This window comes from Oreochromis aureus, linkage group 19, assembly GCF_013358895.1.
Source record: "Oreochromis aureus strain Israel breed Guangdong linkage group 19, ZZ_aureus, whole genome shotgun sequence".
Classification (NCBI taxonomy): Eukaryota; Metazoa; Chordata; class Actinopteri; order Cichliformes; family Cichlidae; genus Oreochromis; species Oreochromis aureus.
In genome coordinates this window covers 6,621,620-6,645,368 of record NC_052960.1, presented here as the reverse complement: position 1 = coordinate 6,645,368, position 23,749 = coordinate 6,621,620, and the positions used below count along the sequence as shown (strand labels likewise).

Genomic DNA, 23,749 nt, shown 5'->3' with positions numbered 1-23,749 from the left:
TTGTCACTTGGTGTCATCTAAATAAACCTGAATCCATTCGAACAAAGAGTAAGGGATTATAAAAGTGGATTTATCCTGCAATTTAACTTGGTCTGGCATATTTTCTGCGAGCCTGTGATGCAGAAGTGGTTCCGAAGGTTTTATCATCATGTCACGCAGAACATAATGCAAAATGGAAAACAAAAAGTTAATTCATTACAAACTTCATGTTGAAATTTAGCCAGAATAGTTGTCTCAGCTACCAGCCTGTGCTGCACGCTGCCTCTCCTGCCTTGAAATCGTTATCAGACTTTAACTCCAAGTTCATCTGAGCAGAGAACAAATCTGCATATTACAGATCAAGGGCAAACTACAGTAGGCGCATCCAGTCAGTCATGATAAGAATCACTTCCCATTTTTTTTTCCTCCATGAGAGACGTTGGAAAAAAACAAGATTCCCATCAGTGTACAGTTTTTTTGTTTTTTCTTTCCGCCTGTCTGTTTTGTTCTCTTTGCTGTGATCAGTTTCTGATTATTAAGGTGAAGGTGAGATATCACTTTTCTGATTTGCATAGATATGCAAATGCTCCTGGTTACAATTGAGTTGCTGAGACCGGTGATATCAATTGGTGCCTTTGTTATTATGTGTGTTCTCCCACTCCATGTGTATCTGCTAACTGTATCTGGGTCATGGTTTTTTTTCTTTTCTCTTTGGTGTTTGTGTTCCTTGTCTGATGGATGTGTACTGTATTCAAAGCCAGATGCTCATACTGCGTACGCCAAGTTGATCATGATGGTGCTGGCAGTCAGCTGATGTAACACAAGGTTTACACTCAGGGGTTATATTAGCTGTTATTACTCACTAATAAACTCTTATGTAGTAACTGTATATTTTCTCTGAGTCAGCAAGAAAATAACATATAAATAACACATCAGTCTGAACTTAAACCTAAATCGGGAGACATTTTTCCTTGTCTCCAAAGATGAGGGTTTTTTGTCATTTGTTGTTTTTTGCAGTGCATTCTTTTGATTCTGCTGCCAACAAGCAAAACATCTCCTAAACTCTACCTGAGCTGTGAAAATGCTTTGTTTTCACACACAGTGCCACAGTGCTAGAGTATCTCCTGCAAACCATTATGTCAATTTCTATTTCTTTCTTCTGTTTAGCATCCTCGTCCAGCATGAACATCACACTGGAAGGCCAGTACCACTGTAACAACGGGCCTGAGATCCGACTGGACAAACTCTGTGACTTCAGTACAGACTGCCCGCTCGGCGATGACGAAGGCAACGTGTGTCGTGAGTACACCCTACGCACGAGCCGCTGCCCTTTCTGTGTTTTTTCGGATAAAAACAGCGCACATGTGAAGTCGGTCAGCTGTGGTGAGCCTCCTTTAATGAAGCTGTTGCTTCCTGCCCAGCAGAGCAACAACGGAGCGTCTTCATGAGCTTTTCCTGAAAGAGAAGCACAGGGAAAGGCCAAGAAAAAAAAGCCAGCTTGGCGAGCATTTCTCACCCTTGACATATTCTGTAGCTGTTATTTCTATCTCTTTGCACATTTGTTTTGTGCTTTTCTCGAGGCCTAGGAGGAACACTACCAAACTATGCTGACATCTCATTCACAAGTGAAGTCCCCCAGGCCTCGCTGTTTGTGTGTGTCTATGTGCGTGTGAGTCCCGAGGATCTTTTTTTAGTCCTACCTGAATGTATTTGTGTTGTTTCTGTGACTTATAACCACGCCGTTGAGATCTTTAACCCCTACATGTTGTAGCTTGATTTCAGAGTTCTTCATCCATACTATACTGAGCAAAATTAATTTGCCCACAGTGCAGGTCAGCCTCCCATGTGGTGCTTATTAAAATGATGGCTGCTCCCTCGTGTGTATAGGTTTGCTAACAATGAGAGCTGAAAGATAAGAGGGTGAAAATCCCAGCCAGGCACCGTCTCTCTTTCTACTGGAGGAGGACTTATCAGTGCTAATTGGCCTGAGGGGCTAACCCAGGGGTATAATCTCCATTTGAATACAATGTGTATGTAACATTTTGATTTCAGAAGATTTACTTGGACATCTGAGCATAAGTAACAATCAGTAAAACACAAAGCCGGTTTGTACACGTCGTAGCAATATTCCTGAATTGTGTTTTCAAGACATTAATCAGACTGGTGGCTGCACACTCGTGCATCAGTAACAAACAGAGCATGGAAACTCATGTGTAATATTTGACACAAACTAATGGGTTCTGCAGAGAGAGGCTGATTGTTCTGAGTGCATTTCCGCACACCTTTTCCACTTTGTGCTCTTGTAATGCTGAGAGTGCATGAAGGCATGAAGGCCAGCTGTCATTTGCTTTGAATTAAGGTTCTGTTTCCGTCTCTGCTTTTTTAAAAGTAACAGTCTTTATCCTTTTTAATTAAGGACAAGGGCTAATTATCCATATGTTCATTCATCAGTCTATCCTTGCACTCTGTTTTTCTACTACTGTAGCTTAAGTTCTATATTTGCTCCATTTACATCACTACAACTCGTAATAATCACCCCTGCTGGCTAAATCACAGCGTTTCCTCTCTGATACGCTATTCTCTGTGATATATCCACAAGTTATCGTCATCGGATTTGATCTATTTAAATCCTCCATGAGCTTTGCACAGCTCATTAACGGGGGAAAAAGCAGAAAGAGGCAGGAGGAACAAACTTAGCATGTGTCAATCACAAAGATTCCTGACATATAAGAAAAACCAAGTCCCTGTGGGTCTTCCTCACCATCCTACTTCAGCATCATTACACATGAACACATCCTACACTCTTTGTTAGAGAACTTCCTCTGGTTGGCCTGAGTCTGCTGAAATCCTGCAGACACCCCACTTCTTTCCAACATTAGTTTACCTGCTCATGTGTAGAAACGCTGTTAAAGCTGGATCCATGTAGTAATTCACAGTACTAATGCTTGAGACTCTGCTGCAGTATTGCTATGGCCAGTGCTGATGGTTTTATTTGCTTGTTTATCTGTGGTAGCTTTGATAGCTTTTTAGGGAGTCAGTCTGCTATCAGTATGTGACTGCATGGGGTCAAGGTTACGATTAGATGGAGTCTGTTTGTGATGATAAATTGACAAAAATCACAAATCTCTTGCCGTCTACAAACAAAGAAATTTACATTTACCAGAATCTCATAGATCTGAAACTGAAATTCCACTACAAATATTGACATAGTTGCTGCAAGACAAGAATTTAATTGCAGTATGACAACCACTTTGTTTTTACATAAGAATATTTCAGCAGAATGCAACCACTTGATTTAAGTCCGCTGCTGCAAAGAGATACGTTACACTCACTGGTGCAGACTGACTCTGCTAGTTTGGAAAATGTTGGCAACGTTTCTGTTTTTATTAATTAAGCAGCAGTTATTTCCAGACTTTCACCAATCAGTCCGAGTCACACCGTGATTGTTTGGAGACAGGTTGACTCCCACCAGGTGTCCTGTGTGCAGTCACTATGCGGTAGAAAGTTGCAAAATTGAAGACAGATTACTTTTCATTTTCTTTTCTTCTCCTGGCGTGTATGTTGATGACACCGCAAGAGAAACGACAACACTGGGTGATTGTTTAAACAGGTTAAAGACACATTCTTATGGCAGAATAATCGTAGTGAAGTGCTAGTTGTTTTTCATAACGACTAATAATCCATTAGGGTGTTACTGTAACCATGAAAAATGGAGGAGAAGCTCCTAATGTGGTTGTTACGGTGTCTGTTCTTACCTAAACCCTGATGATTTTGTAAACTCTTTCAGGTCCCCTACCTCCTCGCCAAACCGTGAAGTTTGCACCATGCCACCCACCTCACACCACATTTCAATACAGACTCTTTCACCGTAACACATCTGATCACTTATCTTGTTTCAACTTTCATTTTCAGTTGCTCTAATCTGTCATTTTAGAATGAAGAGCCCAAAAGATAAAACTTTGATTTCTGAAATTTATTTATTTTTTCCTTTGCCTGTGCTGCACCTCTCTAACAGCTTTAATATAAATCAACCTGACAGTATTCTCCTTAATTCTGCCGACAGGCAAACAAAGAAACGGCAACTGCACACAGTAGCCCCACCTCCTTTGGCAGAGGTAGAAAAATAAAGGCACAAAAATTTATTTTCGTAGGGTGCTTAGCGAGTCATCTGTTGCTACAAAGAACCATCTGCCAGAAAGTTAATTGGCAAACTGGTTCAAAACCTTACCAATATAATGTGCAAATTAAAAGAATTTGGTGATCAAATGTATCAGAAACAGCACTCTGATCAAGTAACTAAAAGCATTTGCTGGCCTCTAGACATATCATATTCATCTCAGTCTGGCTGTCGAGACTCAGAAGCCAGATTGAAACTCAAGTTCAAGTTAAGTGCGGGGGTTTTATCTGTTTTTATGACTTTCTGTACAACTGTACTGAAAATAGAAGATTGGAGTCAGCATTCAACCATTGCTGATATGTTAGACAACCTTTTTTTCTTTATAAAGAGGCTTAAGCCTAAATGCATGGTTAACAATAGTTGGGGTTTCATTAATGGACATTAAATCAAAATGTTGTAGCCTGTAATAATTCGATGAAGCCCATAAAGTCAGATAAGGAGCAACGGGTTACCTTCATAATTTGCTCACAGGCATGTATGCAGAGCCTCCATGTAATGGGGAGAAGTCAAGTAATCAAGTTTTAGTTTCACCTCAGAAGAATTAGATGAAATTCTCGCTGCTCGTATTCATAGACATCTTTGCTTCACATACTGAAGGACACAGGCTTGGAAGATTTTTGCGGGGCATTTTTCGCACCAACCAGGTCAAAACTGCTTCGCATGGCGATGTGTCTGCAGTGATTAGCTGCTTTAAAAGCACTCCACTTGCTTTTGTTGCTATATTACAAAAAAAAACCCTGACAAGTGTCCCAAAAAACATCAGTGCAGATTGTTATAAACTGTCTTCTTGTCAAATTGCCATGACAAACAGCACTGAAGTCGTGTTGACATTCGAATGAAAGTGACATTAGAAAGTGAATGACATTGATAAAGATTAAATCATCACAGATTCCTCTATGCAAGCATGATATGAGTTTAAATCTCTTCCCTTTGTATAAACAGACTTTCTGTCTAAGGCGTTTATGTAACAAGGACTGACTCATCACAAGACAGGCAAGAACATGAAATATACTTATTACCCACAAAGTCCAGAGAAGCTTTTTGTTTACTTCAAAAACATCACAGGAAATATCCCTATGAATTTGCTGTTGCTGTTAGTGTTGAAAAGTAAAACTGCTCTTTTGGTGTTTTCTACAATAACAAAAAGCATTTCAGAGCTGATGTTTTTGAAGAAAGACATTTTGTTTCTCCTTGTTTTGCTTCCTAAAAAATACATGCTGTATGATCTCTCCTCAAGCCAGTTTTCCTTCCCATTATCTGGATGAGGTCATTTCCAAAAAGCATAGCGGTACCACATCACTCAGTCTCTTACAGGTAATAGGCGCTCGCAGACAGGAACTCAGGATGAAAGGAACATAAAGCAAACTTATAGAGGAAACTTTGAAACTGTCAGCTAAAGTTGTTTAAAAATTCAGCAGCGCTTAAAGCATCTAAGGACAACTCATTGTCCTTCTTGGAGGACAGTGCTAGCTTCAGTTTGACTTGTTTGGGCTTAGCATCATTTGATGGTGTGAACTGACTCAAATATTCCTCCAAACGTGCCAGCGAGCGATTCGTCTATTAAGCCGGGAGCATTTTGTTGCACCCGAGAGAAGTGAGTGACTTCGTAAAAGACTGACGTGATGTGCCAGAGTCAAATCAGTTTTCTGCCGGCCCAAAGATAAAGTGGAAAGGGTGAAATTGACAGAGGATGCTTGTTTTATTGATGTAAGTTAATGCAGTCTGAAATCCAACAGAGTAGCTTTTTTTTTTAAAAAAATCCTTGTTTAGCCAAGAAGTAAAACTTTTCAGGTTAAGAATCACAAAAAGGCCAAGTTATAACAGTATGTATGATTGACTCTTGTCATTACGGTGCATTTGCAGCAATTCACTGACTTTATTATTTTTTTTAATCTGTTTTCTGTAAAGAAGCACAGGCTGAAGAAAATTGTCCTGATAATGAAAGACTGAATTATGAAAATGTGCCTTTGATAGAACACTGGGTGTTGAAATACTTGCACTACCTAAAATTGTTTCTAATGTATTCTGTCAGCTATATAACGGAGCATAAGAGGAGAAATGGCTTTTGTAACTCAACAGTTTTGCACTTATTTGTTATGAAGGATTCATGTGCCAGTGAAAACCATGGAAAATTGTAGAATTAACCATTTTTCTCAAAACATTTTACTGGCCTGGGGAAGTTTTAGAGAAGTAAATAATCCCATGGAAACTTGCTTCAGAAATATCTGTATAATAGAGTGCGTGGTTCAATTAAAATTAACTGAGAGGGAGAAAAAATCCATACTGATTAAATAATACCGATGTTTGGGGAGATTAATAGAGTCACTTGACGTTATGATGTTCTCTGTGTGAGGTAACCATCACATTTGTAGCTTGTACTTGTACGAACTTTAAATTTGCACAACACCGGATAAATGCCAACTCTAATAATGTCTGGCCTCACTCGAACAAGTGTAAGCTATGACTTGAGAAACACCAAGACCCAGGAGATGCAAATTGAGGACAGTGTAGTAGAGTTCATTTATTTCTCCAAACATTGTTGCCTCCCAGTCATTTATGTTAATCAGGACTACATAATGGCGTTCTCTGGGTTTGACACATTTTATTCAGTAAACATCTTAGTGGTGTGTCAGCCTTAATTAAATATTTATTTTTTTATTAAAATGACTAACTTATTATGGAATTTATTATAGCATATGTCACAGCATAGCATCGTAAATTGAGTTGTTATCTTTCATGTATGCACAAATGTTTCAGTCAGAGAAGGGTAATTGGTAAGCACCTGGATTGTGAGCTCTGGCTATGAAACTGTAACAAGGAGACACACGCCTCTCTTAGCTTGTGTTGTACCCGCTACACAACCCAATAATTCCAACGTTTTCACTGTATTATTGATGTGCAGACTCACTTTGCTTGTGCCATTCTGCAAAATTTCTAGCTGATTGGCATCCCCAAAAGAAATGTCACCATCTCAGCTTTCTCATTTCCCCTCAGACTCTTTCCTGTCTCCCCCTCTAGACACATCAGGGCTCTTCCATTTTCTGCTTCTGTTTCTAGTGTCTGTCTGAGAGCCCACCTTCACCACAGCTCAGTCCTAATTTCCCCCAACACATCGAGTCCTGTGAGCCATTAGTCCGCACCCCTTGTGCTTCTCTCCTCTCAACCTTCTTGCCTTCACTGTCGCTCAACTCCTTGATCGCCAGCCTCCACCCTAGCCCTGTCCTTTTTCTCCTTGAAAATTTGGCTGGCAGTGTTCACTCCACTTTCTTCTTTCACCCTGCTGCTGGCCCTGTCCAGTCATTATGTTCCCCCCCTCGCTTTTCTTATCTTCTTTGCCTCTCCTCCCCTGATATATTCTTTCCTGTCTCTCTCCAGGCCGTTTTCTCAATGGCAGCTACTGCTCTTTTGAAGAGGGCGAGTGTAGCTGGCAGTCAATAACAGGCCGCGGTCTCTCCTGGAAAAGACTCCAGTCACCAGTCAAGGCAACCAGACAGACCTGCCCATCATCAGGTAGCTCAGACACGCCTTTTATCACATCACGAACACAGCTCTGATCCAACTGTGAGATGACTCGTTTGCAGGCTCTTTTAAGTTTGAGCAGTGTGGCCTCATTGAAACTGACTTCAAACGAGTTATCGGGGCATTTTTTTTTCACTTGATCTTAATTTTGAATATTTGAGTCTTGAATTTGTGAGCGTGGAAGGAAAACACAGCCCATCTCAATATAGCTCAAGCATGTAGACTCTTGTGACTCCAGTTCATCATCAGTGCAGTGACTCAAGTGGGTCTCATGATGGGATTTTAAAGTCTTGCTTTGCTGTGGCTTGTTTTTGTTCTCAACTATTTGCATATCTCTCAGCGGTAGAGTGTGGGGGAACTATAAATGGAGCACTGTAATTTTACACTGTGATCATAACCTTTGGGGTGAGAGTTTAAAGCCTTTAGTTTAATCAGTTATAGTTCAGAATAGAGAAAATTCAGGGGAAACCCATCAAAACGGTCACCAAATTATTATTGTCACCTTTCTAAATTTTCACTAACATTGCATTATAAGACAAAATATCAATATTCCAATCTTCCTTTTGTTATGCAATTAGCAATACATGTACTGTTATACCATGAGTATTGTGGTTGACGTTTCATGACAGTATTCTATCAAGTAATACTCTGTGATCCCCACCCTTAGAGTTTTAAAATGATCTCAAGTATAGCCAGTGCTCTGCCCTGCACTAATAAACAATGTGATCCAGAAAATGCCTAAAATTTTATGAGCTTTTCCTTTGTTCCTCTTCTCCATTATTTTTTATTGAATTCACCCAGGTAGGTTTTGAGTAACCTCGCTGGCAGACAAATGGCAAAAAAAATAAATAAATCAAAAAAGATTTTACATTTCTGACACTTATCTTTGTTATGGATGTGTGTGTGTGTTAAAGGTGCTACATTCACTGTGGAGGGAGGCCAGTCTAAAGGTCAGCGTGGCTCAGCATTACTGAGGAGTCCTCTCTTTCCTCCTCCTTTAAGAAACTCTCCGTGCACCGTGAGTTCCTCCACATACTGCTCACTCGGTCTGTCTTTCCAGTCTCACATTCAGAACAAACCAAGGGCAAATGTTACAAACTACCAACAACTGCTGTGATTCTTTAAAAAAAATGTGGCTTTAGTTGATAATCATCCATATCTCAGCTGAAAGGACAGGTGCCCCTACTAGACTTTATCAACAGGTAAAAGCCGGAGACTTGGTTGGAGTGTGTCCACCTGATTTGTTTTTAAAGCAGCTTGAAATAGTGCAGAGCTGAATTTTAACCCCAAACTAAATTATTTAAAAAAGAGAACAGGACTGCTGTCATTGTTAGCTCTAACTCTCCATGATGCTATATTTACCTGATGATATACACTTTACCTTTAAGAATGATACACGGCAGATATACTAATGTTTGCAGTTTAAGTTTTAGCAGGTCAGTACACTTGTTATTGATTTGTTAGGCAGCTAATTCCAGCTAATACATATTACACACAGTAAGGCTGTTTTTACTTTGAAAATGTAAGATGAGTTATTTTTTAACATAGGATTGTCTGATTTTTTGAAATAAAATATAAATATTCATGACAAATAAGCAAAAAAATTGCCACTTAAATAGCATTTTTATGTTTTTGAATCAGCATATAACCTTGACTTACTTTATTTCTTGAATATGATCCCAGTAACATCTTTGGAAATCAAGCAGTAACCAGCCACGACAGCTGGTTAGCACTGAGCCATCTGTATTTCCTGTGAGACCCTGAGAGACAGTGAGGCTGACCTCGTCAGTCACAGGTTCACACATATCGCAAGTGATGCATTATTAAGATCGTGATATGCACAGAGCAGGTCTCCAGGTAAAAAAAAAAAACCTTCTGTACTTGACATCTTGATTGATGCTGCTGCATCTTTGATTAGTCAGATATTAATATTTCTCAGCACAGCGACCTTTGACCTTTTGTGCACATGGAAGAAGTTAAGTTGGATATGCTGAGCTGATTAAAAGGTCAAAAAGGTCGGAAAACAAGAGAGCAAGTTAGCGCAACTTTAGAAGAAAAACACAGAGAAAAACTCCATAGAGGAAAGAAAAAAGACGGGAAGAAAAACAAGAAAAACAAAACAACAAAAGTGATGTTGCTGCTTCTTAAGGTGCACATCAGAGGTGTCTTAGGTTTGTGGAGAGCAATGCAGGCCGTAATGCGCCGCTGCTCACAGCTTCTTGGCACGCAGCCAAAGATTAGCAATGATTCCAGATTAACGCTCTAAATCCGTCTCTCTACACTGAACCGGTGCTGTTCAGCCTGGCCTGTCCGCTCTTGGACAACTTTGTTGAGGATATTAGCTTTGGGTATTAGCTACAGACCGCTTTCACTTTCATGTTATTCCCAGTGTGCACGGTGCGGCGCCTGTAATCTTGATGTTTAAATGTTCACCATGTGGTCTCGCAGTTGATAAGAACCAAAACCTGCCATCCATTGGCACAATGCAAGCATTCATCCTAAAAGTGCTGAATTTAGTCATCAGGCTTAAGTCAGCATCTGTTCCACTTAAATGGTGAAACAAGAATTATGTTCTTGGCTTCAAGAAACGCTGGAGAGGGACGTGGTCACATCCTGAGACTTCCTTTTGCTGTTCAATTCTCGTGACAGCCTGTGTGTTGTTTAATTTTCAGCAGGTTTAGACCCAGCATATCCCTCCTGGAAAAGACAGTGTTCGGCTGATATGTGTTGAAGCATGCAGGCTGCAAAATAACCCAAATTATAATCCTGATTGAATTCTATTAATCTTAGAATAATTAGAAGTGAACAGATGGCTGTTACTGATTAATCTCAGTGCAATTTTAAATGCATTCCCCCTTGACTGATAACACATTTGGCTGGTTTCCTTCAATTCTAAAATGCTCAAAGGACGTTAAAGTTGCTGGTGTATTTATAGTTATATTTATACTAACACTCACTATATGTCTCAGAAATCATCAACGCAGCTCTGTTTTAAGCTGTAGTGCACAGTGATCATTTCAAATCTCATCCTACTTTCACAGGTGCGATTCTGGCTGTGCTTCGCGAACTTCCAGAAGGGGGCGCTGTCTCTGTGGATCGTGGAGAACAGCACAGGCCCCGACAAGCCGCGCCAACTCTGGCATTCAGCCACCGAACCCAAATCTGAAAGAGGCTGGAAACTCGTCACACTTCCCCTTTACGGGCTGGCAGACTGGTATGACAAGTGCTTGCCTGTTTCACCGCATGTCAGGCAGCTGTGATTATATCAAGGCAACGTGTTTGGACTGTCTGAAGGCATCAAACTGGCAGTTCCACTTTGAAGTGTTTAAGAGCAGTCATCGTCAGTCATCCGACTCTGATCCCAACAAACCTCTGACATGCTCACACAAATACTAACGCGCTCCCACAGCAAAAGAAGTCTTAAGAAACATGATAGAGAAGTTCTTCCTTATAAATGCAGATTTTCAGCATTTTCATTCCATTTTCTGGGAACATTTCCTCTCAGTTTCACAAAACTAATGAATCCCATAGGGACCCCAGTCTTATACAATGGACCTGCCATGTGTACACTTGTACAAAATATCCACTCTTTATTCCACTTGTCTGTGATGAAAAAAAGATAAATCAATACACAAGGCTCTCTCCACTTGCTATGCCTTCCAATTAGCTACGGCCCTGATTTCCCCTCACTGAAGAGAGAAATTTAAAAAAAAAATAGAAAAAAGTAAGAAAAAAATCACACACACACAAGAAACTCCAGATACGGTATTTCATCTCTGTTTGCCTGACTGGGGGTTTCTTTGCCATTCAAGCTTGGATAATCCCGCTCCCCTGTGAGTGATTAATTTTTGATTCCTGGGTTATGTAGTCAGCTGTGCTTGTGCTCTTAATTAGAATGTCATGTCCGTAACCACGAGGTGAACCTGCCAGACTTTGCACAGTGACCTTTGTAGAGCTTAAATAGAATCAGAAACACAGCTTAAAGTGCAGGCAGAAGTCAGGGTATAGCAGAAAGTAAAGAACATGCAGGATATGTGGGCTGGCATGGTGTAATGTACTGAAAAAACCCCAAATAAATCACAGTGACACAAACCTCAGCTGACTCAACGGGACCAAGCCGTGACTGTTTCTTGATTTATAGAACTCTTATCTGTTACAGGTTATGCAACTGCCATTGCTGCATCAATCGGCAAATGCACTTATTCACTTTTGGCCTGATACAGACTCCAATCTGGCCCACTGGAAAATGTGAGTTAGGGCATCAATTTTGGACTTCTAAGTGTATTTTCAAAAGTTTTTTGCTTTTTCTACTGAAAAAGACTTCTCCCATTGCCATTCAAACTACACCAAAGTAATTAGGTAACATAGCAATTAAATTACAGATAAGTTCTAGTTTTTCACTGTACTATAGAAATTTATATTTTAAAGGGATCTTTCTGCAAGTGAACAAAAACTTTCTCTTTTATAATTATAGGACATTCTGCAAAACACTTTTGTAATTTTACACATTGAGCTCTTACTATTTAAGTCCAGAGAGTTTTGCTGACAGATTTCTTTCATTTAGTAAAGGAGCATTTCTTTATCATGTTGAAGAACTGAGAAATGCTGTTGAAATTGCCCTTCTTTTTCTTTTGTGTATATAAACTTCTTTACACCAACAGAAGGGGAGTTTTACTGGTCTGGCCAATATAAGATCAAAGTGGGCTGTACATATGGATAGCATAGCATTGGCTTAGTTAGCACTAAGTCTGTGTGGGTTTTCTCCAGGGACTCAAGCTTTTTCACAACAGTCCAACATGAATCTTAGGTTCATTAGTGATCATAAATTGGCCTTAGGTGTGGATGCAGATATCGAGGTGTGAACGGCTGATTCTTTGTGTTAGGCCTGTGGCAGAATGGGAGAGGCTCCAGCTCCGCCTTGACCCTAAATTTGATAAGAGGTTGAGAGGATGGGTGGGTGTTAGTTAGCACTATTCTGAGTTATCTGTTACAAAAATAAATGAATAGATAACTGATAATTCTAAAATGTAGCCATACAGTCTGTGCATGTGCCACAAAACCCTGTATGAGTGAGCACCGGGTGCCAGTGAAAAGGAAAACCTCCCATTTAACAGGAAGAAACCTTCAGCAGAACCACACTCAGGGAGGGACAGCCATCTCCCGTGACTGGCTGGAGATGAGAGAAAAGAGAGATGACAGAGAGAAACAAGACAACAGGCAAATTAAAGGAGAGAGAGAGTCAGAATGCAATAACTGGTAATGATTAATGCAGAAGTGTGTGTATAAACATAGGGAGTGAAAAGAGATGAGCAAAGAAGAATCACTCAATGCATCATGGGAAGCTCAGCAACAGCCTAGGCCTGTTGTATCATAACTAAGGGGTGATTCAAGGTAATTACAAATTTTAAGTTTTAATCCTAACTTTAAAGTAGAGTCAGTGTCTGTCTTCAAAATCTAAACTGGGAGCTGGTTTTGTAGTAGAGGGCCTACGGACTGAAGACTCAGCGTCCCATTCTACTTTTGAAAACTCTTGGAAGTATAAGTAACCCTTCAGTCTGAGAGCGAAGTGATCTGTTAGGATAATAAGAGGCTATGAGGTTCAAGCTTGCTCAGTTTAGCTCATACATTAGCACTCAGTCATTTCATCACAATATGGTAGATTCTGACTCCAATAAACAACAGTTTCCGAGTCAGTGGGTGACATCATGGTGGCTACATACAGGCTTTGATCCAACTTCTTCTTTTTACCATACAGATGTGAGATCAGTTTTTCCACCTAACATCTGGTGAGACAGAAGCCTTGAAAATATTAAAGTGTCGCCTTGAAAGTTTGCGATTAAAGCTCTTCTCTTATATATGTTTAACTATAACCATGACAATGAGTTTGATCTTCATAAAAGTCAAACTGCCCTTTTTTTTCATCTGTTAAATAGCTAACCTTGTGACACACAATGCACACTCTCAAAAGCCAATTCTCAGTGGCAGTTTTCTTAAAGCACAATAAATTATCTCTCTCATTATTTCAGACAGAAGCTGTCTCACCATTCACAGGTTGTGAGATGTTAAAACTCATCTGCCTCTCCACAGGTTCTTTCTCTATTTCAGCACTGAAAATGGTCCTGGACCCGGTTCTGCTATTTCTGTGGACAACGTCTCTTTCAGCATGGACTGCTTCTTGGCATGTGAGTGTTTTTAAAAAGCATTTACTCCTCCTTTTTTTCGTAATTACTTATCAGGCTGTGGCTGAATTATAGAAATTGTTTGACTGATTGCTTGATTGATTGGCCGTGACATGTACAAAGAGGAAAAACTGGGGAGGATAAAAAGTAAAAAAAGAATTTCTACTTCAGAGAAACTTAAGCAAACAGTCGAAGTTACCCAAGGCAATTCAATTAATAATCAATACAGGTCAGCCTCATGTTCATGTTTCACAGAGATGAGACTTAAGTGAGCATCAGTTTAAACCTTTGGAAGAATTCATCAAGGATTTACTTTGTCATTATTTATTTATTCCTACCCATAATATGGCACGCTACATGCTTGCACAAGATTTTTCGTAAGACCTATTTTGGACTTCTCAGTAAAGATTCCTGCCCTGTTGCTCTCTCCGTTAAATGTACTGCTGCTTTCCCTTTAGACAGACTGACAGATCTCTATGGAAATGATATGTAATAGTAAATTCCTTAAAGCACTTTCTTTGAGAACCTCGGACGTGTCCTGAAATGTCAGAACTGGTGCTTGCTGATTCACGAGGGCTTATGTTCCAATGTCACACTGCTCGCTTATAAAGGTCAAGCTTTCCGTCACCTTTCCAGATATTTTTGTGTCATAATTGAGATGGTTTATCAGTATAAAAACACGAGTGAGATGACAACCATGTAAGAATGAGAATGAAAGGTTAGGAGTTCAGTGCCTCCTTCCATCTGTGCCTATCAGAAGGAACCAGTTTGAACTGTGAGTTGAATAGTAATGTGTGAGAGCATCCTTTGCCTGAATATAGCTCAGACGATGTGAACTTTATTTAAATATAACAGTGCCTTCACCCTGGGCAAAAAAACAACAACAAAAAAGACAAGGGCATGAGTGGTACCCACAGACAGACAGTTGTTTGTTTTCCCCGGGTTTAATTTGATATCTCGTGATAGTTGGTTGATTATAACACTGGCCAATTTCAAGCTTTTTGTGGCATCACACGTGATTCCTATAGCCACTGAAAAGTCAAAAACAAGGTGTGGGGAAAAAAACATTTAGTTCAGGACCACTGAAGTCAACAAGAGATTGATGTTACCATCTGCAGTAATTTATATTTGGCAGCATGGTTCGCCTCTGGGATCTTCCGCGCACGGCTGGAGAGCTGGAGGCAGCACTGAAGTGCGCAGGCATCAGGGACAACAGATATGACATTGATCTAGTCAAACACAGCCTAAAAGGAGGAATCGTAGTAGAGGTGGGTTGCATAGCGGCTTGCAGGGTAGGGCAGGCTAAAGCAGCTTAAAGAGCCTTCCCTTTACACCCCGTTGAATTAATAGAAAGGTATCAGACGATCAGCTTTTGTGTGGGCTGGTTTTGAGAACAGCTGATATTCTGGGATCACACCTGAGATTTACTTTGTGTCCTACCTGAACTAATGATGTGCTTGATTCAACAATAATAAAATAACAAAATGAAACAAGCAAACCCACTCTGTAAACTAAACTGAATTGGAAACAAAAATGAAATTAATGAATAATGCAAAAGTGTTATGACTTTGATATAATTACAACAACGCAATGAAAGATAAAATGTTGAAAATTGTTCAGTTATTGCGTGAGCTACCGAAGCATGCTATTTAAGGAGCACTTTTCATGCAAATGTAAAAGAAAAAATAAATGTGGATGGCAAACAGAATCTGTGCTGTATCACCGTTAGATGATTAATTTTTTCATCAAATTGAGATATAATCTCAACACTACTGCCGTAACTCTGAAATGCAATCAGATAGCGTAGCTTTATCTGGTGTATATGATTGAGAAATTGTTGTTGATCCAGGCTGGAGCTTTGTCACCTTCACCCTGTGCCGTACAGGCTTTCTGGATCACGGACTCTTTATTTAAAGAGATTAAGTTTTCCAGCAGATATTTGCACAACAATTTGCCTGTTATGTCCTCCAGAGCAGAGGCACTGGTGTGGCAGTGCTGAAGGATCACTCATTCCTGTTGCACTCACTTCTCAGATGGCAAGTTCTTAATCTGGACCCAGTATCTATTACCTACTGCTACACTTGACACAGTCACTTTTTATCGCCTATCAATCAGACTGGTTGATGGGAGATGCTGAAGCTCAGCAAAAGATGTGATTTCCAGGAGTGATCCCAGTGACTGATTAGCATGATGGATTCCTGAACGGGAAGGCTCAGCCTTGTAATGTGTTTCGGTGAGAAAACATAGTGCGAACACATTATGCAGAGGATCAGCCACCCGTGGCCTCTTTCCTACATTTCTACAGGCTTTTGTGTGATGTATAGTTTGGCAAGCATTTGCGCTTGATGATGCATCCATTGCCCTTCAGGTGTTGGACCAGACTGTCATTTTTATCATTTTATCCTCAGCAGAATCAATAAATTAGTTTATTGGGTTAGACAGCGCAGGAAGTTCATCCTTTTCTCTCTGGCATGTGCCATAATTTCTTTTCCCACGCACTCAGATGCATTAACAGGAGGAAGCAGCTGCTTCTATAGAGATCCCCAAACATTAGAGTGTGCCTCCTCAGTACCCGGTCCTTGACTTCGCTGAATAGTCGTAATAGCACTTCTCCAAAGGTTTACCTCTGCAAAAGATGAGGTTAAATAGTTGTTCTGAAACCTGAATCAACAGTTATGTAGTGATGTCTTTACTGGCTGTATCCGTGTAGCCGTCATGTAACTTTGGTATCAAGGGACTACAGAAATTTGTTCATTTTAGCAATTATCACTTGCACATGTCTGTGTTAATAAACATGACACAGCATGTACCAGCAAGTGCTAACGTTCTACAGTCTCCCGATGCATTCAGAGCGACAGCATGTGGTGCCAGTTGAAATCAGTTTTCATTCCCTAGACATCAAATATGCCGTATTTGGTCAGCAGTAGTGATGCTGTGGTGTAGATCACACTTCCAACTTTTTACATATGGAGGCTTACTTGAAGTCATGTTGTGACAGTACCCCGAATCCTAATCTTTTTCTTAATCTACTAACCCTAAACCTAACCAGAAAGTGAGAGTGAAAGTACGAAGCAAATAAGGAATCAGTGGAATAATAAAACAAAGTAAAAACCAAAGCTCTGCTACAGGACATGAACTTCAATCTTTTGGCAGATAGCTTGTGACTCACTTCACCTTCCAAACACGGATTACCGGTGCTTGTCGTATCTCTGTGGCAGCAGCAACTCATAACAGAAGGGCACTATTTGACACTTTCGGATGAAAATGTGTTGTTTATTCATTCCATGTGTGGCCTGGTCCGGGTTTATCAGCAGCTTTATTCTCTTATTTTTGCAGCAGCGGATCAATCAACATTCACAGCAAAGGTTTAGATATGGCATGCGCAAGTAAACAGAGAAATAAATGGAAAAATGTTGTATTTTTGTGCAGCATTTGAGACAACGTGTAGGAGATTTAGTCTCCATATGGTCAGAAACTGACTGTCAACATGATCAGTCTGTGTGGATACTTCTGAGAGCTATCACAATCTGGAGATATTTTGAGCTTGTGCTTGGGAGGTAACAAGGTGAACCCCCCCACCCTTCTCTCTGTGGCTGGCCTCTGGTGAGCTTCAGGTAGCTTACGGCGCCCTGCTAATGAACAGTGACAGCCACGCTGGCTGTTGCCTTGCCCTGTGGTTCATGCTGCTCCGTGGTGGACCTGCTGAGTCTTTCTCTTGCTCCAGCGGCATACCAATGCTGTGTGCAGCAGCTCTGTGTGTTCCTTAGTTCTGCAGCAGCGTGTTACCATGCTGAGAATAACAATGCTGTGAGCTTTATTAGCAACTTTGTTGAAAATATAAGAAGTTCCTGAGCTCGTGTGCCGCAACACTTCTAAGAATCTTTCACTGGTGTGTAGGTTTTCTTTTTTCTTACCCTCACAATCAAACACATTGCAGTGACTTGCTTGCTGTGATCCATCAAATCTGCACATAAACTCTATCAGTATCAAAGCTCCCAAGCAGCGAAGAGTTGGACAGTCATATTAATTTGAGGATTACAGGGCTAGGGAATGAGCTATTGATTTTTATGCTGGCTGATTTTAAGAAAGCAGTGCTGAGGGTTTTTAAGCTTTGAAGACAAAAATTACAAGATTCCTTTACCCCGAGGCATTTTCAGTCGAGACCAAAGCCATCTGATTCAGTACAGAGCTTTGGTGTATATTTAAAGCCCAACTTTTAATGATAGATATTACCCAGAGGAACTCAGGTGAAGCTGCGGCTCAAGTGTACAGAACATTAGGGTCAAGATGTTTGCTCTGAGTTAAAGCGAGTAGGTTTTTTTCCTGACCAGATGCAACTCTGGCACATAGTAGCTTTCTAAACCTTTCAGCTGTTGAGGGAGTCCCCTGCCATATTGTCATAAATGGTGAGCCTTCAGCCTGAAGTGACAGGGGAGCCAGAGAGGAGAAGAGGGAATGTTGTTGTGGTAAAATGATTACAGAGATAAAGATGAAAAGTGTTGTTTTTGTCCCCCGACACTGACATAATGACAACGAAGAGAGCAGGCCTGATTTGTTTTCACCGTGGAGGCGAACGACACGATGTGAGGAGCTTATTGGCTCGTCACAATTAGTGAAGTTGTAGTTGGATTTCAGCTTCTTATTCGAGTCTTTTCCAGCATCTTGCAAACAGCACTGACTCATCGGTGGGTTTCCAGTGTTATATGGAGCTGCAGGTTTTTACTCCAGTACTACTCGTGGCTCAGAAAAGCAAAGATGGAGAGAGAAATTCTCATGAACCTCTAAATCATCCTTTGCTGCTGTTTGCCATTCAGGGCAGCCCTATAGAGACTATCAGGCAGCTACAGTACAAACAAACTGTGTGCCATTCTGCTGGTGAGTAAGACAGGCCAGTCTGCAGCTACAAACCTCTTTTCTCTCGCTGTATGAAATGCAAATAGACCCTGTAACCATGTAATCATCCTCTTGACAGTCTGTTCGATATGCAAACCAAACCAAAAATAGAACTTCATATGCAGGTCATATGCACAGAAGAGCATCATTTATGATTTATTGTCTGCATGCTTCAAGTTTCTACACTGAGCACATTGAAAGTGTTAAAATAAACCTGCCAGTATTTGGCCGTGTAGCTGCAACAGTTTCTTTTGTTTTAAAGCCGAGTGGGAAGCCTGACATCTCTGTGTGGCATGTGTGCACCTTTGCTGCTAAAGTGACATATCAGAAGCAGGGCTAGCACAACAGCAGGCTGTCGAGATCTGAACCCGCCCCCCTCATTTGTTGTCGTACAGTTGTGTGACGGCAGCATTATCGGAGCAACACATCTCAGCAAAGCTTATCTGACATTTTTGGAAAATAATCTCAGTTGTACAAGAGTCCTGTGCATTCACATCAAACCACAGGGGTCATGTACTAACAAACCTCTGAGGGCTTTATTCTGCACAACGGTATATCAAAGAAATGAGATGCTGGGCAGAACTCTCCAACAGAAGCATGGCCTCTCCTTGGAAACAGAGCTCAAGCCACACATGTACGAGCTGAAACGTAGCTGGCTTTACAGAAATAAGTGAAACCTTTGCTCGTGCCAGTGCATGCTCTGCAGTCGCTCCTGTATCGACTATTTGAATTTTAGATTTCACTGTATTGTCCTGCAGGATGTTGTTGGACATTATTTGTTTTAATCATTCCAGGAATTTCTCATTACGTAAATGAATTGCGTTACGTTCGGTTGACAGCATTACATTGATTGTTCTGGTTGCCTACACAGATTTCTTTAACACCAGTCTTTTGTACCACTGATTGCAGTGAATGGACCTAATCAAAAAACATGGATTCAGTCAAACAACAATAGGAGCTCCACCTCTATTGAAAACCTGAGAATGGGGACAGGGGCACATGCTTTTTTTTAAGGTTAACATCCAGTCATTTTAGTAGTTAAAATTCTACCTTACTTTAACATCTTTGGGAGAAAAAACACTCCCTGCTCTCTGTCTCGAGCCCTTATCTGTGGGAGTTTTGCCTTCAAGACTTAATTCTGGGTTAAAATTTGAGGCAGAAGAGATCAAGGTACCAACAGGTTTATGATCTCAGTCCTGGGAATGCAGTGAGGCCAGAGGCTTGATGGATTGCTACAAAATACCCAGACTGAATGTGCTTACCCATCTACAGTAGGACAGAGGCAGGCAGAGATGGAGTGGGGCTCGCTTGTTATGCATTCGTCTCCTCCTGTATGGCCAATGGTGGTACAAATGAAAGAATGACCCCTGCTGGTGGGTCCGCATTTCTGTGCCAGCAAGGGGTTTGCAGTTACTGTGCCTTTATTTTATTTTATTTTTTAACTTTTCTTCAGTATAAGAGCAACAGGATTTTTATTTATTTTTTGTTGCTGTAGATAGTGTGACAACACAGACCCTTCTCAATAAATCCATTGTGTTCTATTTCAGCCAATGGCGAGTTTCCACCGGTGGTAACCACACCCAGGCTGCCGTTTAGACCAACTATCGGGACTCCGCCCCCTTCCATTAGGAGCCCACCGATGATCTTCCCCACCACAGATTACTGTAAGTGCAAGTTTGATTGCTACCATTCAGCTGAAAGTGAGCGATGGTCAGCTCAGATGCGGTTTCACTGTACAGGAGAGCTGTCTCCATCTCCTTCTGTCTCTTTCCTTCACTTCTCTTCTTTTTCCTCCTACATCAAACTCACGCAGACCCCTGCTTCTCGCATGTAATACTGATTCCCTCTTACCCCACACGTGCTAAGCCTGGCACAAGGCATGGACTGCAACAAAGTAAGTGTGCCCCCTACTGGTGTGTCCCACATCCACATTTGAGCGAGTGCTGCAGAGCTCTCCTTTGGCATTAAATGGAGCAGGACGGGCAGTTTTGAAGTGTAAAATCCGCCAATTTGTCTCCTGAGAATGTCAATGGAGTCGGTTACACAGGCTTGACATTTTCCACCTCACACTCTCTCACTTCTGTGCTTCAAAAGGTTAAAGACAAGCAAGAGATTCAATTTCTATATTTAAAGTCATAACTTGGAGTTACTTTCATATCATACCTGTTCTGAAACACATTTCTTGAGCTAGAAGCTTTGAAGTACTTTGAGACACGCTGAAGTAGTTGAGGTTTTTCTGCTGAAAGTTATCAGGCAGTTCGACTTTGGAGAAACACATGATGGAAAATTGTTTGTGAAGAACATGTTCCCTCTATTTGAATGGGTACCTTTTGTATTCTGAAATTATTTCCACCAAGCGTGAATACAAAACACTTCATACGAATTTTAAATACATGTGAGCTGTTTTTCCAGTCCGAACATGATTGGTATGAGCTGCATTCTCTCACTCTAGGACTGTAATTGGATTCATCTATATCTTGTTTTCTCTCCCATGCGGCATAAAAGGCTGTTATGGCATTCATATGCAGTTAAAGCCAGCAAATCAATTTTGTAGTGTATATAGACTCATCTTGTATTTGTAACCGGTTAGACAACTCACACTGACACACTGTGGGCAGAAATTTGCTTGGATAATAAGTGTGACATACTTTTTTGACCCTGGAAATTACTTCTAATTATAATAGAATTTAAAATTATTATTGCTGGAGAAACTGTGGTGAAAGGAAAGCAAACTACATTCATGCTCTTTTTATTCATGCAAATTGCTAAATACATTTAAATTAGATGTCTTTAAGTTTGTGGAAGAGTGTTTCAGGTTTAAAAAGTGGAGCACTATATTTGGAAAACTTTGCACTAGCCTTAATCACGATGATAATTTCTTTATATAGATTCTCGAGAATAGCAGTTTTGAAGCAAATAACATAGATGTGTTTATTATTTTACAAAAGTCTTGATCCACCTTTCATTTCTTTCTGTATTGCTAGAAAAACAAGAAATAAGTGTAAGTATATGAGCCAAAAACAAGCTAACAAGCTTGAAAGTTCATATTTAGTGTGGCCAACTTTATTCTTTAGTGCAGCCTGAGCTCTTAGGCGCTTAGCTTTTCTTTTAATTTCTTTAAATAGTCTTCATGGATAACTGAGTAGCTTTACAATTGGCTGTAGGCACTCAATGACTTGTTGTACATATTAATGGTGATTAGAACCAAAATTTCACATGTGGATTCATCACTCCAGAAGACCCTTTGCCACTGATTTTCAGCCCAGTTCTTAGCCACATTTCCACTGAGACCAATTCTGATGAGGCTTCAGTGAGCAGTGGATGGATCAAGTGAAGGGCCAGATGCATCACTTTGGTCCCATGTCAGGTCTTTGCTAGGTTTTATTTCCCTGTTTCATAAGAACATGACTTTCAGATTCTGTTCATCTGCTGTTTGTCATGTTTTTAGCTAATAGCTCTTTAGGTATCACCTTGTTGGTACAAACATGTGATTTTAGGCATTTTTCACAGATGAAAAAAATGGAAACAAATGATGTGTTTTTTGGAGAGGCTGCTGGTAACAAAGTGCCTAAAAATACACATTAAAATTGTTTCTCTGCTGAGTTGTCTGTTATGCGTAGACACAACAGTGGTTGATCCTTGAGTGAGATCTCTTTGTATGCTTGAATGATTCACAGGTCAACATGGCCTAACCCTCCACCTCAAAGAAAAAACGTTTCTGTGAAAACATTCAGGTACAAGCAATGGACTGAAAAACTTTGAAAAACCTTCAGAAAGTTTCAAGAACTACTGCTGTGCTAAGACACAGAAAACACAGTAGTTGGCCGGCATTATTCTGTTTTCATATCTTTTTTTTACACTTAATTTGACCATACTGTAGGTCTAATTAAAAACATACCACGGGAAAAGCTTTTTTATTGAGTTTCAGACCATTGCATTGTGCTATATATTAAAAAAGAGCTTCTGTAATTGGGTGACATCACTGAATGATTAGCTGATCGGACGGCTGCTTATTTTACAAAGAGCATTCGATCTACTGAATAGCAGCTGATCAATGCAACTACTTTGCACTCAGGCCAGAACCGCTGATGCTCACCAACCCAGAAGTACAAATGCTGTAAATATTTTTACATATGAAGTTTAGCTGGTGATCGGATGCAAGAACACTTAGCCCAAAGTGACCCAGTGTTGAGTAAAAATTGGAGTGTAGAGGATCTAATGAGCTCATTTGTGCTCTTTTCGTGCAGCTTATCTGATCTGTGATGTGAGTCTCTCTTCACTCGTGAACACAGAGCAGGCTGTTTATCTCTGAAGGGTCAAACGGGGACAGTTGCATACATAAATGCTGACCAGCTAACATTATTTGTTAATGTTTGCAGACTGGAGGGCATGGGTTGGTCAGCAAACAAGAGCAACTCAGTCTATCAAGTTGATCTTTAATGCTAAGCAAGAAAAATGGCGTTTCAGTGCAGCGTTATACAAACGAGAGTGTTTGTTACATGGATTGTGTTGCACAGGCAGCAACAAAAAGGCCATTTTAATGTGCTTACACAGGTAATACTCAGCATGGTTACAATAAAAATGGCAGCAGAAGTAAATCTCCTCAGAGAAAGATGGGACTTTGAGATCACACTGCTCTCGCCCTTGTGATTATCATAGATATTAACTCAGGGGAAAGAAGCTGAACTTCGGCTATATGTCGGCCATTTCAAAGACAGCCTTGAGCGGTTAGCATTCGCGGGGCGTCTCTCTTCACCCCTTCTGGAGCTGATGCTTTGACGTCTCCAGGGCAGGACGGCAAGCCTGATGAGGGTTTTAGCTCAGCAGACCTGTCACTCCAACACGGCTCTCCTCTTCCTCCGACACGCTCAATGATTAACCCCACCGAACATCAACGTCTCTTGTCTCCTCTCACTCTCTCCTTCATTTCTCCCTTCACTCTCCCACCATATCTGTTCCCAGGACATTTTGTCCCCTTTTATTTCCAGATTTGCTTCCCATT

At 40.6% G+C, this 23,749-nt stretch overlaps 1 protein-coding gene across 1 annotated transcript in view; it reads left to right on the top strand.

The window, feature by feature from the left end:
• alk (ALK receptor tyrosine kinase) overlaps positions 1–23,749 on the top strand; it is a 414,012-nt gene that overhangs the window by 347,233 nt on the left and 43,030 nt on the right. Inside the window, exons 6-11 of the mRNA XM_031757275.2 lie at positions 1,147–1,278; positions 7,532–7,666; positions 8,590–8,693; positions 10,717–10,889; positions 13,763–13,857; positions 20,295–20,411. Of these exons, the coding sequence (XP_031613135.2) occupies positions 1,147–1,278; positions 7,532–7,666; positions 8,590–8,693; positions 10,717–10,889; positions 13,763–13,857; positions 20,295–20,411 (756 nt within the window). The remainder of the gene's footprint in view (positions 1–1,146; positions 1,279–7,531; positions 7,667–8,589; positions 8,694–10,716; positions 10,890–13,762; positions 13,858–20,294; positions 20,412–23,749) is intronic.